The sequence below is a fragment of the Hippocampus bargibanti genome, linkage group LG02, assembly GCF_051943395.1.
Source record: "Hippocampus bargibanti isolate YZ-2025 linkage group LG02, ASM5194339v1, whole genome shotgun sequence".
NCBI classification, from domain to species: Eukaryota; Metazoa; Chordata; class Actinopteri; order Syngnathiformes; family Syngnathidae; genus Hippocampus; species Hippocampus bargibanti.
The window spans coordinates 27,529,348-27,541,953 of record NC_142735.1 but is presented as its reverse complement, the minus strand read 5'-3'; the positions used below and the strand labels follow the sequence as shown (position 1 = coordinate 27,541,953).

The window sequence follows — 12,606 nt, the reverse complement described above, 5'->3', positions numbered from 1 at the left end:
ATATATAAATAGGGCCGATACGACCAGTCAGACTTTAGTTCGCTGACGAAGCCTCTTGGATAGGAGGCGAAACGTCCGAAACCTTCACATTTGTACAGATGACGGCTGAAGAAACCTTCTCATCGATGGACCACTCCTGTACGACTGAGAGCTTACACAGACGTATTGTTATAGTATTACAAAAACAATAAATAAATAAATGGAGCAATGAAGCAAAGAATAAATATGAAATTATAAATAAAATAATAAAACAATATAAATATCCAAACATGAAATGTCTAAAGATAATTACGGCAAATAAATAAATAAATAAATAAATAAATAGTCACAGATAACATGCATGGTTCGCCTTGCCCATTACGGTTAGTCGTGCTTTCTGTTGTTGTGGTATTAAAATATACACATACACCAGCAGTCCTCCCCCAAAATCTAAGCGGTGTCATTCGGCAGCATCAAGAAGTGCAAATGCAGAAAAATATTCAAATCCCAAAACCGGCTGCTCACTTCTGAGCACCACGTGGAACAAGAAGCTTAGCTCGAAGCGGGGCAGCCTGTGATCGGTGCATGCCCAACCAATGTAAACAAACCTTGAGGCATGTGCTCACCCCCCAGCTGTATTTGTATAGCTGGAGTTTCTCTTTTGTCCCCACAATGAGGTTAGTGAGCTAATGGCACCTGAAAGAGGGCGAAACCTTTCCCTCAGGGTGTCTTATCAAACGGCAGGTGGAGCAAGGAAAAAGGACAGAAAAGTGTTGTGGAAAAAAATACTAATTAAAAAAAAAAACCTGTGATGAACACTTTTCGTCTGTAATTAGGGCTTTTCCCAATTGGCCACATTTTTGCTCATTTGCTGAATGGCTGTGACATATAAAATCTACAAAATCCTCCGTGTTCAAAACTGCAGCCTCATCTAATTGCCATTAAAGCCATCGATGCCATTAGCAGATTACAAAAAAGGAGGGATGGTAAGCAAAACTCCAAAGTGAACCTGTAGTGGAATGCGGTGCGACAACCCTTGAGGACAAATGGGAATAGCAGTGCGTTGACAGCTGATATGTAACATTTAACACCCCGAATGCAGGGAAATTCAAACCTCTGCGCACGTTCACAGACACAAGCCTGATCAAATCTTTTGCCATTTGACATGCCCTGCACATGATTACGATAGGAAGAGGGAAAGTGGTCTCCAAATGAAAATCCTGAGTGTGTGTTTCAAAATAGCATGTAGGGGCTTGCCCCTGTCCGCGCGCCACAGAAATTATACTTCAGGTATGTTTTCCCTGCATGATAATAAGGGCAAAGTAACAACCGTGTGTTGTGTGTGTGTGTGTGTGTGCGTGCGTGCGTGCGTTCGTGTGTGTGTGTGTGTGTGTTCTCTGAGGAGACACAAAGAGTCAGACAGCACTAAGGTGTGACATCTGGTTCATTAAAACTTGATATTGAATAACTCAAAAGATGACGCTTCGTCTTTGGCGCCATTTAAAAAAAGAAAGAGGGAGAGAGCAAAAGAGAGAGACACCAGAACAAGGAAAGCTGACATACTGACCTAATTCCAAGACAGCTTGCTGACTACGAATGGGTATAGAACACAGGTGTCAAAGTCAAGGCTCGGGGGCCAAATTTGGCCCAGCACATCATTTTATTCAGTCGGCGAAATCAAATCTAAATCGTGAAATTCCATGATGCTTGCTAAAGTGTGAACCTAAATTTCAAATTGTCCCATGTAAGCCGCAATAACAGTCATGTTTCTTGATTTCAAATTTGAAAAATAGTTATTCGTTAACTCATTCACTTCCATTCCCAAATGTATTCAGGATTTGAAAAGCATGGCGTGGAGCGCCATTCCCGAATTTGTTCGGGTCATGGTTTTTCTTGCAGGAAGGGGGGGGGGGGGTGCTGATAAAGATCTGGTCAGACCTCTGGCAATGTTTTCCCCTTCCACGAGGGGGCAGCATTTGCCTTTTTCCCATGTTAGTGGTTTGTTACAGCTTCAGCTGTTGTTATAGTGCTCTTTAAAGGACAACAGAAGTCACTGTTTTGTTTTTTAACTGACACCAGAAAAACGTTTTATAGCATCTAAAATACCCAAAACACACAGTATGATATTTTTAGTCAAATGTAAAACACCAATAAAAATGCAAATGCAAAACACCAATAAAAATGACCTAAAAAACTACTAAAACCTCCAGACCTATAAAACCAGGGATGAGAATGACAAATGTGAAAAAAGTCTGGAAAAAAAGGCGGGGATGCACACACACATATACCTTTTATATACCGTTGTACATACAAAAGTTTACTGCTAGCTGGCCTGCACACTGCTCATTAGCTTGCACGCTTGCTTTCTGCTGCCAGTAGTATATTGATGCTAACATTAGCATGGGGCCTGTCATAGTGCCACTGACATTCGACTGTTTCATTGATGGTATTGTTTCATTGCAAATTAGAATATATCAAATTAGAACCTGTTCTCTCCACAAAGGCGAATCAACCTGATTTTTTTTTACTCGTCCGCTTATTTAAAAGGGGGCGTTTACCTGTTTCGACATCAACGGCACCTAAGTCAAGATCATCCAATCAAAATGGCGCTTTCCGCCAACCGGCGTCAGTATCATCCAATCAAAATTGTGCTTTCCGCCAACACAAGCCGAAACAGAAATGAACAGCAAAAAAAGCGAGAATACATACCGTAAAGTCTCGTTATATCGATATCGTTTATATTGATAATACTGCTTATTACGACACTATTTTCATTTCCCGTGCACATTTCTAGTATTTTTATGTATAATTAGTTCCGTTTAGTACGATTCGTGGTTCTTACGATAATCCGGTTACTATGGTGCTCTTTTTCATCTCCCGCCGGCCATTTTGCTATGTTTATATCGATACACGCCATCGGTCGCGCCATTGGTCGACTTGGTCACGTGAGTTTGTTACGTGACCAGCTCCTGTGTAGCAGAGCCATTTTCATTTTCAGACGCCAGCTCGTGTGTAGCAGACGAGATTGAAGTGTTTGTGTTAAAAGGTAAAAATGGGAAGCAGAAGACGATTGATGACTTGCATACATAATACAGTAAGATGTAAGTGTTGCAGTTTCCCTGTTGTGTTATGTACATGCTCACTGTACTTTATATGAATGCAATCGTTTTTTGCAACAATCTTTCTTGTTTTGTCTGCTGAAGCGTGATGATTTTGAAAATTACCATACATTCCATACTGTGTATTAAAGGACAACCGATGTCACTTTTTATTCAAATGCAAAACACCAATAAAAATGACTTCACGCCAAGACGTCTTGCATTGATTGTGAATCCAAACAATGGCTTCAGATTCGGATAATATGCTTTCTTGTTACACATCCAGTTAGAGGAAAGCATACATGTTTGCAATCGATTAAAGAATTATATGCAAATTGGCGTTTTCATGTTTATGTTTGTTACAGTAATTATAAGTGCCTTGCATGCTGGGTCCGAGAGGACAGTAATTTCATCTGTGCTGTATGTCATGCATATTAGCATATTTGACAATAAAGCTGACTTTGACTTTGACTTTGATATGTGCCATTTTGAGGCAACATTGGGGGAACATCTCTCACCCAAAAAAAAGAGGCACAAAATGGCGAGCTCATGGCCAGCTCCGTTTCTTATATGGCGCTTGGATGCCCTCTTTTGGCAGCTTTTGTTAATGCAGTTCGGCGCAGGACGGATATATCGACAGTACGGTTATATCGACATTTTTTCTAACTCCCGAGAATATCGATATAACGAGACTTTACTGTATTTCGTTTTATCTGGCCATTTGGTCTGAAAAACTCGGAAATCCGCCGATCGTCAGAAAATTGTCATGCCTGTATAACTTGGGAATTAACTTTAATTCTGATGAAAGAAGAGAAGGTTTCTTACGCTGAATTGAATGTTTATGTAGTCCTAAAACGCAATATTCTGTGGGTCCTTCAATTTGAGTGAAAATGACAAAAACCCTGGCACTAGAGTGGACTCATTTTTGGACATTGTCTGTCAGTGAATGAGTTAAAAAAATGACATTGACATTTTTGTAAGCCAGGCAGAATCTGAAATTATATGTGTTTAAATCTACCAAGTTTAATTGTTTTTTTGCTGTCAGTATGACAGTCCACAAAAAAGCTTGAAGCAATCACACTAGGCCTCTTATTTGGAGAACGGTGCGAGGCAGATTGGCGTTGTCATATTATTATCATTATTATTATTAATAATAATATTATTATTTTCCAATCAAACATCAATTCTGAAATGTTGATTTAGCCGAGACGTGATCCAAGCGTGTTATGCCAGTGAAACAGTGTGCGCGAACCTAAATCCATCCACACAAGCTCGTTATCCCAGGGATGGTGAAGAAAGAGATTTACAACCACCACTCGAACCAGCGAGCTGGCAGCTCACTGAGTTAGCCTCTTCTCACCCCACCTCCCCACTGCCACCTTGTCTAAAAGTAGACTTCCTTCCGCATGGTGTCCACACACAGACTCTCTTAAAGGACAACCGACACCATTTCTTTCTTTCCTAACTGACATCAGAAAAACGTTTTATAGCATCTAAAATACCCAAAACACGCAGGCTGACATTTTTAGTCAAATGAAAAACACCAATAAAAATGACTTAAAGTGGCCAAAAACTACTTCGAAATGAAACCGGAAATTGCCAGTTTCAGAAGGTCCCGCCCCCTTGTTCGTGACGTCACGCCAAGACGTCTTGCCTTGCTCGAGAATCAAAACAATGGCTTCAGATTCGGAGAAGATGCTTTCTTGTTACTCATCCAGTTATGAATATGATTCAAATACAGTAAAGTCTCGTTATATCGATATTCAAGGGAGTCCGAAAAAATATCGATATAACCGGGACTATCGATATATCCGACCCTGTTTGCATGTAATTTTCTCCGTGCGTGCATAGAAATAGTATTGATATAACCGGGACTATCGATATATCCGATATCGATATAACGAGACTTTACTGTAGTTCTGAAGAGGAAAGCATAGATGTTTGCAATCGATTAAAGAAGTTATTCCGTGTCATTTTGAGGCATCTGGACTGAAATGTAGCGTCCCAGAAAATGCACAAGATGGCTCCGTTGGGTATGGGTTGGTTTGTTTGCTGGGAATTTGTGTCAGCTCGTATCAAATAGTAGTCTTACTGCAACAGACAATGATTCACCATCGCATTATTTATGTGTTTTCCTTCTAATTTCGCCATCAAGACCTATTAACATGAAGTTTCAGACCAAACAAAGTACCAAAAAATGAATGCAATTTTGGGTACAAATGAATGCATTTTTGGGTGTGTCGCTTTCTCGGTCAGTGACAATACCTGCCGTGTCGACACGGTAGATATCGTCACCAACTCAAAAACAAGACTTCCTGAATATTCAGCGTGAGTCTTAGAACGCAAAACATATGCGGTGGAATCATTGTAAAATAGTAGTCATTTGAAGTGATTAGAAGTCATTTGAAGTGATTTTACAAATTATGGACACAACTTGTCCGCGGGCGTCGGTTGTCCTTCAAGGCATGGAATGTGAGACCCAGGGCATCTAGTAATATTTGTTGTCATATTATTTGTTATTTTGTTTTTTTGGTTCTTTTCACTTCAAGACGGCGCCGGGAGAGTGGCTGCCTTTCCAAGCAGCTCATGTATTTCTCCACTGCGAGACTAATAAAGGGAAATCCAATCCAATCCAATATTGTCTCCCTTCCAAATTGTTATTTTTTTGTCAATGGCCAATGCTCCTCAACACCCCTCCAACATCTAAAATAAAAATGTGGCGAATTGATATCTCGTGGCCATGAGATGAAAGCCCCAAAATGCTTTGCATCTGCAGAGAAAACAATTGGCGATGTCAAAACGGGCACAAGAGCTCGTATTCATACTCTGCGTCGTCAATTCACAAGCTGCCCCTTCATCTTTTTGAGCCCCCCTCCCCGTCCATTTGTTCACATGAATTAGCAGGCGTCATCCAACAGAGTCAGATTACAACCTCTGAGCGGAGCCGCCGTTATCCCCCTAGATGGAGCTTAATCTGGCCAAATCCGACGCTTTGCCGCGCCCTAAATCCACAACGGAGCCTAATTCTTTCTTAATCTAATGAGCGACAAAGCTTGGAAGGAGGCACCTTCACGACACCGTGACGTGACCGAGGATGGGGGTAGGGTGTGGGTCAAGCCCCATGAAGAATCTGAGTACCTCCCTTCAGCCATTTTATCTGAAATGACTACATATACAGTGATACCTCGTCTTACGAACGCTTTAGCTCACAAACACTGCGCTTTACGAACATTAAATTTGCGAGAATATAATCTTGGCATACTAACTCGTTTTCGGCGGATGAACAGAAGCACACTGCACCGCGGTGGCTGGCGGACTAGTTTTCGGCAGATGAACACCAAACCACACGGTCAAAAAGCGCCATGGTGGCTGGCGGACTAGTTTTCCACACCCCCTTTGATTGCAGACATGGTTTGCTATCGAGTGGAGCACTTTTCCTATTATGGGACCGAAAAAGACCCCACCACAGGCTAGAGTTAAGATGAATAGGACACCAAAGAAAATTACGATCAAGCAGAAGGAGATCATCGAAAAATACTACCAAGGTGTGCGTTTGTGTGATTTAGTGTCCCAGAGCCAGTATCCTAAGTCAACCATTGCTATGTGTGGCTAAGGGTGTTTCTGTGTTGTCTAAGCAACGGTCTCGGGCAATAGAAGAGGTTGCAAAACTTCAGTTGATTTGGATTAACGAAAATCAGATAGCAGGGGACATTGTGAGTGAGGGTATCATCGCCAAGAAAGCATGGCAACTTCACTCGGATATCATCAAGAGGAAACTACATCAACAATCAGAATCAGAATCAATCACAAAGGTAAATAAAACAACTTTATTAAAAAGTATAGTTTATTTCTTTAATTACAATACAATAGCACATTTATTATACATAAAATAAGGTATATTTTGTGTAGTTTTAAGATTATTTAGTCGAAATTTGTGTTTTTTGGGGATTTGGGAATGGATAAATGTTTGGCAGACGAACTTTTCGACTTACACACACTTTTTGGGAACCAATTAAGTTTGTAACCTGAGGTATCACTGCATTTCTAATTTACTTACAAATGTATTCTGGAGAGTGAAATATCCAACGACACTTGAACACATCTCATATCAGATGTGCATCGCAAGACGACAAAGTTTGTGGCGAGCTGCTAAGGATGGAGACGTGGGCTGCTATCATACAATGGTGGTTTCTTTGTGTCATAGATTAGAAACAGTGGCTCTCTAAATTTATTAAATTTAAATTAAAAAAAAATAGAGAACATCAGGCTCCGTTTCACTTCTTTTTTTTCCAACATAACACCGCAGCTCTCGCTCTACGCAACTCCGATGGACACACCTCCTTTTTGGTAACCCAGAACAGTCTTTTACAAGAGTTATTCAGATAACTCTAGCACAAAGAACATGCTAACAAGTTTACCAAAATATCAGGTTTTACTCCAAATCACCAAATCCAAGGAAATCTTCATCCTCGGTGTCACTTTTAAATAACATCCCCAACTCGGCAGGTAGACAAGGCGCCACTTCCTCTTCTCTGCGCTCTTGCGGTTTAATGTGAAAATAACATGTGAAATGATATACAGTAATAAAAAAAGCATATATAAATCGCTCCGATTTATAAATCGCACCCCCGACCAAACTATGAAAAAAACTGCGATTTATAATCCGAAATATACGGTATGTATTTATGCATTTATTTATGTATTGATTTATGTATTTATTTATTAATGTGTGATTTACGTATTTATGTATATGTTAATGTATTTATTTATTCATGTGTGATTCTTTATTTAGTTATTTATTTTTAGGTGAGGCTGGATTCTTTATTTACACATGTATTTATTTATTTATTTATTTATGCAGTTTTTTAAAATATATTTATTTGTTTATTTTTAAGGTAAACAAATCATGAGTATGAGTGTGCAAAGGAGGAGGGTACCATGTGCTCATCTGAAATCCCCGTTACGCTTGAGGGGTAAAAATTCAGAAGCGCTTGTACTCAGTCCCGCTGCATACCGGCCACCTTAAGCGCTGCCAATGATGGATGGTATGACAGGAAGTGTCAAATCCAAGTGTGATTGATTTGAAAGGCAGGTTGCTTGTATCTCATAAAGTGGTTTCATGTCAGTCATAAATAAACTCAGAGGAGATGATGTACTGTCATTGCATATCTAGATGCTTTCATCGTGATTACTTAAAACGTTCAACGTGGGTATGAAATGTGAGGCAATGGCAAGATTCTCCTGAAGAGTTGGCAAAACAGAAACAAATGGAAGATCAAATCGCAAATGGCGAATGCACCCCAAAGTAATCCAAGTCAACTTCCAACTCTGCATAAATGTTCCAAATCAATTTTGAATCAAAACGACAGAAAATCCACTCTGTGGTGTACACACAAGCAGAAGCATCCGATGAAGATTCTGATAAAATATGTGCGTCTCGTTTACGTTCTGGACTAAAAGATGACTTCACTTGGCTGGAGGTTTATTACATCCAGCTAGAAGAGCTCTGCAGCACACACCCCTAAAAACGCACACACGTCAGGTAGCCTCCCGGCCAAAGTCAAATTGTCAAATTCGATCCGTCTCTGCTTATGGAGGTATGGTCATCGGTGCGCCTTGGTGCATGTTATGTGTTTTCCTTCTAATTTCGCCATCAACAAAGTACCGCAAAATGCATTGTGTGTGCTTTTCTCGGTAAGGGGCGTTCCTTCCGTGATGTGACGTCAGGAATCGTTACCAACTCAAAAACAAGACTTCCTGATTATTCAGTGCGAGTCTTAAAACGTAAAATATAGCTATGTGCACTGGAATCTTTGTAAAATACGCTCAGTAGAAGTAATTTGAAGCGATTTTACAAATTATGGACACAATTTGTCCGGTGGCGTCGGTTATCCTTTAACAGAAAGCGTTATGAGTCAAATATTTTATTTGAGTTTATTTTATTTTTGTTTATTTTTTTAACTTTTCTCTTTTCTTTCTTTGTTCTCATGTTATTATATTATAAAAATGGTTACATGTGTATTATTGAGTACATTACTACTCCTTACATGTTTTGTATAATAATAATAATAATAATAATAATAATAATAATAATAATAATAATAATAATAATAATAATAATAAATTTCATCACCTAGTTTTGGTTATTTTAAGATGGAACTACTCCAGAGTATTAATGGATGTAGAAGTGAGTTGTATGCTTTTTTTCTTTACATTGACTGTATGGACCTGTGAATTCATAATAAACTTTACATTGAAAAAAACAGAAGTAGATGGCATGGTATGCACACACACTACTAATTACTACTACTACTACTACGACCATTTTTTTCACCTTTTCAATGTATTTGTGAGTATCTAACAGAAAAAAAGGACTGAGAAGTCACTAAAGCACAGGTGTCAAAGTCAAGGCCCGCGGGCCAAATCCGGTCCGCCACATCATTTTTTTCGGCCTGCGAAAGCAAATCAAACTTGTTAAATTCCATGATGATTGCTAAAATCTGAGCCAAAATTTCATATTTTTGGATGTCAACCACAATAAAAGTCATTATTCTTGACTTCAGATTTGAAAATGAGTTATTCATTAATTTGCTGTGTGCTCTATATGTAATATTTGAAGGGATTTAAACATTCTAATGGGTTCCCCAAATTCATAACGGCCCTCGAGAGGAAACCATAACTACAATGTGGCCCGCGGCAAAAAATGACTTTGACACCCCTGCACTAAAGCAAAAGTTACTTGCATCAATCACCATTGTGGATAATATACTAAGAATATTTACACAAAAACCTTGTTTCTTGAATTTTTGGGTTCAAATGAGGTGATAACCAACAACTGCTAGACTGCTGATTGCCAAAAAATGGCATATGGTAGTAACAAGAGTGTAATCTTTCATTTTGTAGTTTCTGTTGCCATAGTCAAAACATAATTTTCCATTAGCCTTGAAAGATCAGCCTGAATGCTCTTAACTGGCTGGAACTCAATTAGGTTCTCCTTTTGTAAATAGCTGGAATGGAACGAGTCAAAATGGTCAATGCTTGTCATTTCACAACTTTTCATCAACCGCAGTTGGACGACAAAGTCTCGTCAGAAAGGCATCGCCAGTCAGGTCAAGAGAGTCATGCCGTTTCCTGCACTCCACCTCGCTGCGATGAAGAAATCTTGAGCAACTCAAAACTCACAGGAAGGGACACAAGCAAGAAATGAAGAGATGCAAAAAGCTGCTTATCGCATTCTAAGTCACGAGGCTGCTGCGCAGTACCAAATGGATTCAGAGTTGGACTGAAATTTTGCCAGATACGTGACGGACAAACAAGTGACTTTGCACCTTTAGCCTGGAGGAATTTTGGATAGCTGCTTTGTACACACAAAGAAAGCAAAGCACCGGTGTTGTCACAATAAGCAAAACACACACACTTCTCCCAATAGAATCAACAATTCCGAGTGCCCAGGTGACTCTGAATCGTTAAGACAGTATTTACAGTGTGTTTGAATAAAGAATTATAAGATGTGAAAACAAACGTGTGGCCCGGGGGGGGGGACGTCCCACCAGAGCATCTTAAATATATTGCTCAATCTCTTCAAAAGCCATACTTGTCATATCCATGATTAATTTGCCTTCATGATGCTGAAGACTGTCATGGCGAATGATGTTTTGAAATATTCACAAGGAAATTTAAAAAAAAAAGTCATGTGAGCAACACATGATGTGTATGTCCTAAACGTTTGGCGTCTGAAGTAATTGGGACATTTTTGGGGCATTTTATACCACTACGACTACTACTACTACGACCAAATGATGCGCCAATAGTTTGCAGTTTTCCAGACGCAAAATTCTTACATTGGTGATTGGTGATGATCCCTGACAATGTTTAACAATTGTTTGTCTTGAATGAGTCTGAATTGAATTAAAGTGGTGCCTTGACATACTATTGACCCTCCCTCCCACACTGTTTTGCTTCAATTCAACTGACATTGTGAGTTTTGAAAGGTTCTTAGTAATTAAAATGTATTCTTATTATTATTATTGTTATTATTATTATTATACTTTTGCTGTGCTCACCCGGAAGCAACATAGCGGCGTCATAGCAGCGACCCAGCATGCCGCAACTAAAATCTTTCTTTGTAGAGGATAAAGAACATGTCTGTAAACACTGTTGCATAATCTGTTTCGCTAAATTTCTCATACGAGTGAATAACACCATGCTCGAAACGGATGCATTCACGAGCCTATATGCATCGTTTCCTAGCATTACGCCACTTGACATTTTAACACACACCATTTCATTCTCTTTCCTTACTTTGCACAATGAAGTCATTTTTTTCAACAACATGCTGGAATGCACCTTTTTCTCCTCATCTACCCATTTGCTGCTTGTCAAGCGAGCTACACCACTGTCCACACACACACAAGCCCCTCTTTGTAGGGCAGATTGTAGCAAAGTGTGGCACGTCACACTCAGTTTGAGGCTAAAAAAACAAGGCAGAAATGGGGCGGGGATGGGGATTGGTGAGTCTGTGTTTGGGGAGGCGGGGGTGGGGGGCAAATCCTTGTCAGCGTGACAGGAAAACTCGCATGCAACTGGCTGCATTGCTTTTGTGTGCAACCGAACTGATTGCGATCTCTATGGGGTTTTTTGGGATATATTGCAAAAGTGGAATTTCAAACGCATTTAGGCATGAATTGCCTCGACCAAACACACACAAACACACACACACACACACACACACACACACACACACACACACACACACACACACACACACACACACACACACACACGGACGCACGCGCACACACATATACCAAGCAACGATTGAGTGAGGGGAAAAAAGCCCTGATAAAATTATGGTCGGCGGTACAATGCAAAATGAGCTTCCAACTCGCCCGAGCGATGGTTGTGCGCAATGTGTCATATTTGCAGGCTGCACCGGTGGCCGGTGAAAACGGTGAAAAGGTACAATGTGGCTCATTCGGAACCCAATTGGGTCGGTCGACCGGGTGGCAGCGAGCCCCACTTCCTCGTACGGAGCCGCTGTCACCGCTCGGCTAACACCCTTCGTCTTCCTCCACAGCCAACCAACCAACATACCATCTCGACCGTGAATCCGTCTCGGGGTGTGTGTGTGTATGGGTAAGGGGGTGTGGAGGGAGGGGAAGAAATGTCAAAGAGCAAACGGAGTACTCACATTTCACCACCCTGTCCGTCGTCGATAACTTCGGCTCGTCATTCGGCTTGGTTTCGGACATTTCCAGTGTGAACAAATATTGAGCTCGAACAGAAAGTAGGCGGATAAACGCTTGGCCGCGTCGCTCTCGCCGGACAAGTCTTTTGGTGCCTCCAGCCGAGGAAGGAAAGACAAGGCCGGGAGGGGTAGGTGTGGGGGGTGTCTCAGTCGCTCCTGTCAGCGGCCAAAAATACAGCGACGAGGTTTACGGGTTTTTGGTTTCACTGCTCCGGCTGCGAGGTTTGATTTACTGTTACTCAGCGCACTGTTGCCTCAACGTAACGCCGAGGGAGACGGAGA

General features: G+C 40.7%; 1 protein-coding gene across 5 annotated transcripts in view; it reads right to left on the bottom strand.

Moving 5' to 3' along the window:
* The window catches only part of LOC148902260 (protein phosphatase 3 catalytic subunit alpha), a 75,044-nt gene extending 62,438 nt beyond the window's left edge, over positions 1 to 12,606 (bottom strand). For 3 of the 5 annotated variants that reach the window (XM_088990637.1, XM_088990640.1, XM_088990639.1), the window contains exon 1: positions 12,268 to 12,605. In XM_088990637.1, the coding sequence (XP_088846763.1) occupies positions 12,268 to 12,328 (61 nt within the window). In that variant the 5' untranslated portion in view covers positions 12,329 to 12,605. Of the gene's footprint in view, positions 1 to 12,267 lie in introns of all 5 variants that reach the window. The other 2 variants (XM_088990636.1, XM_088990641.1) reach the window with 2 other exon arrangements.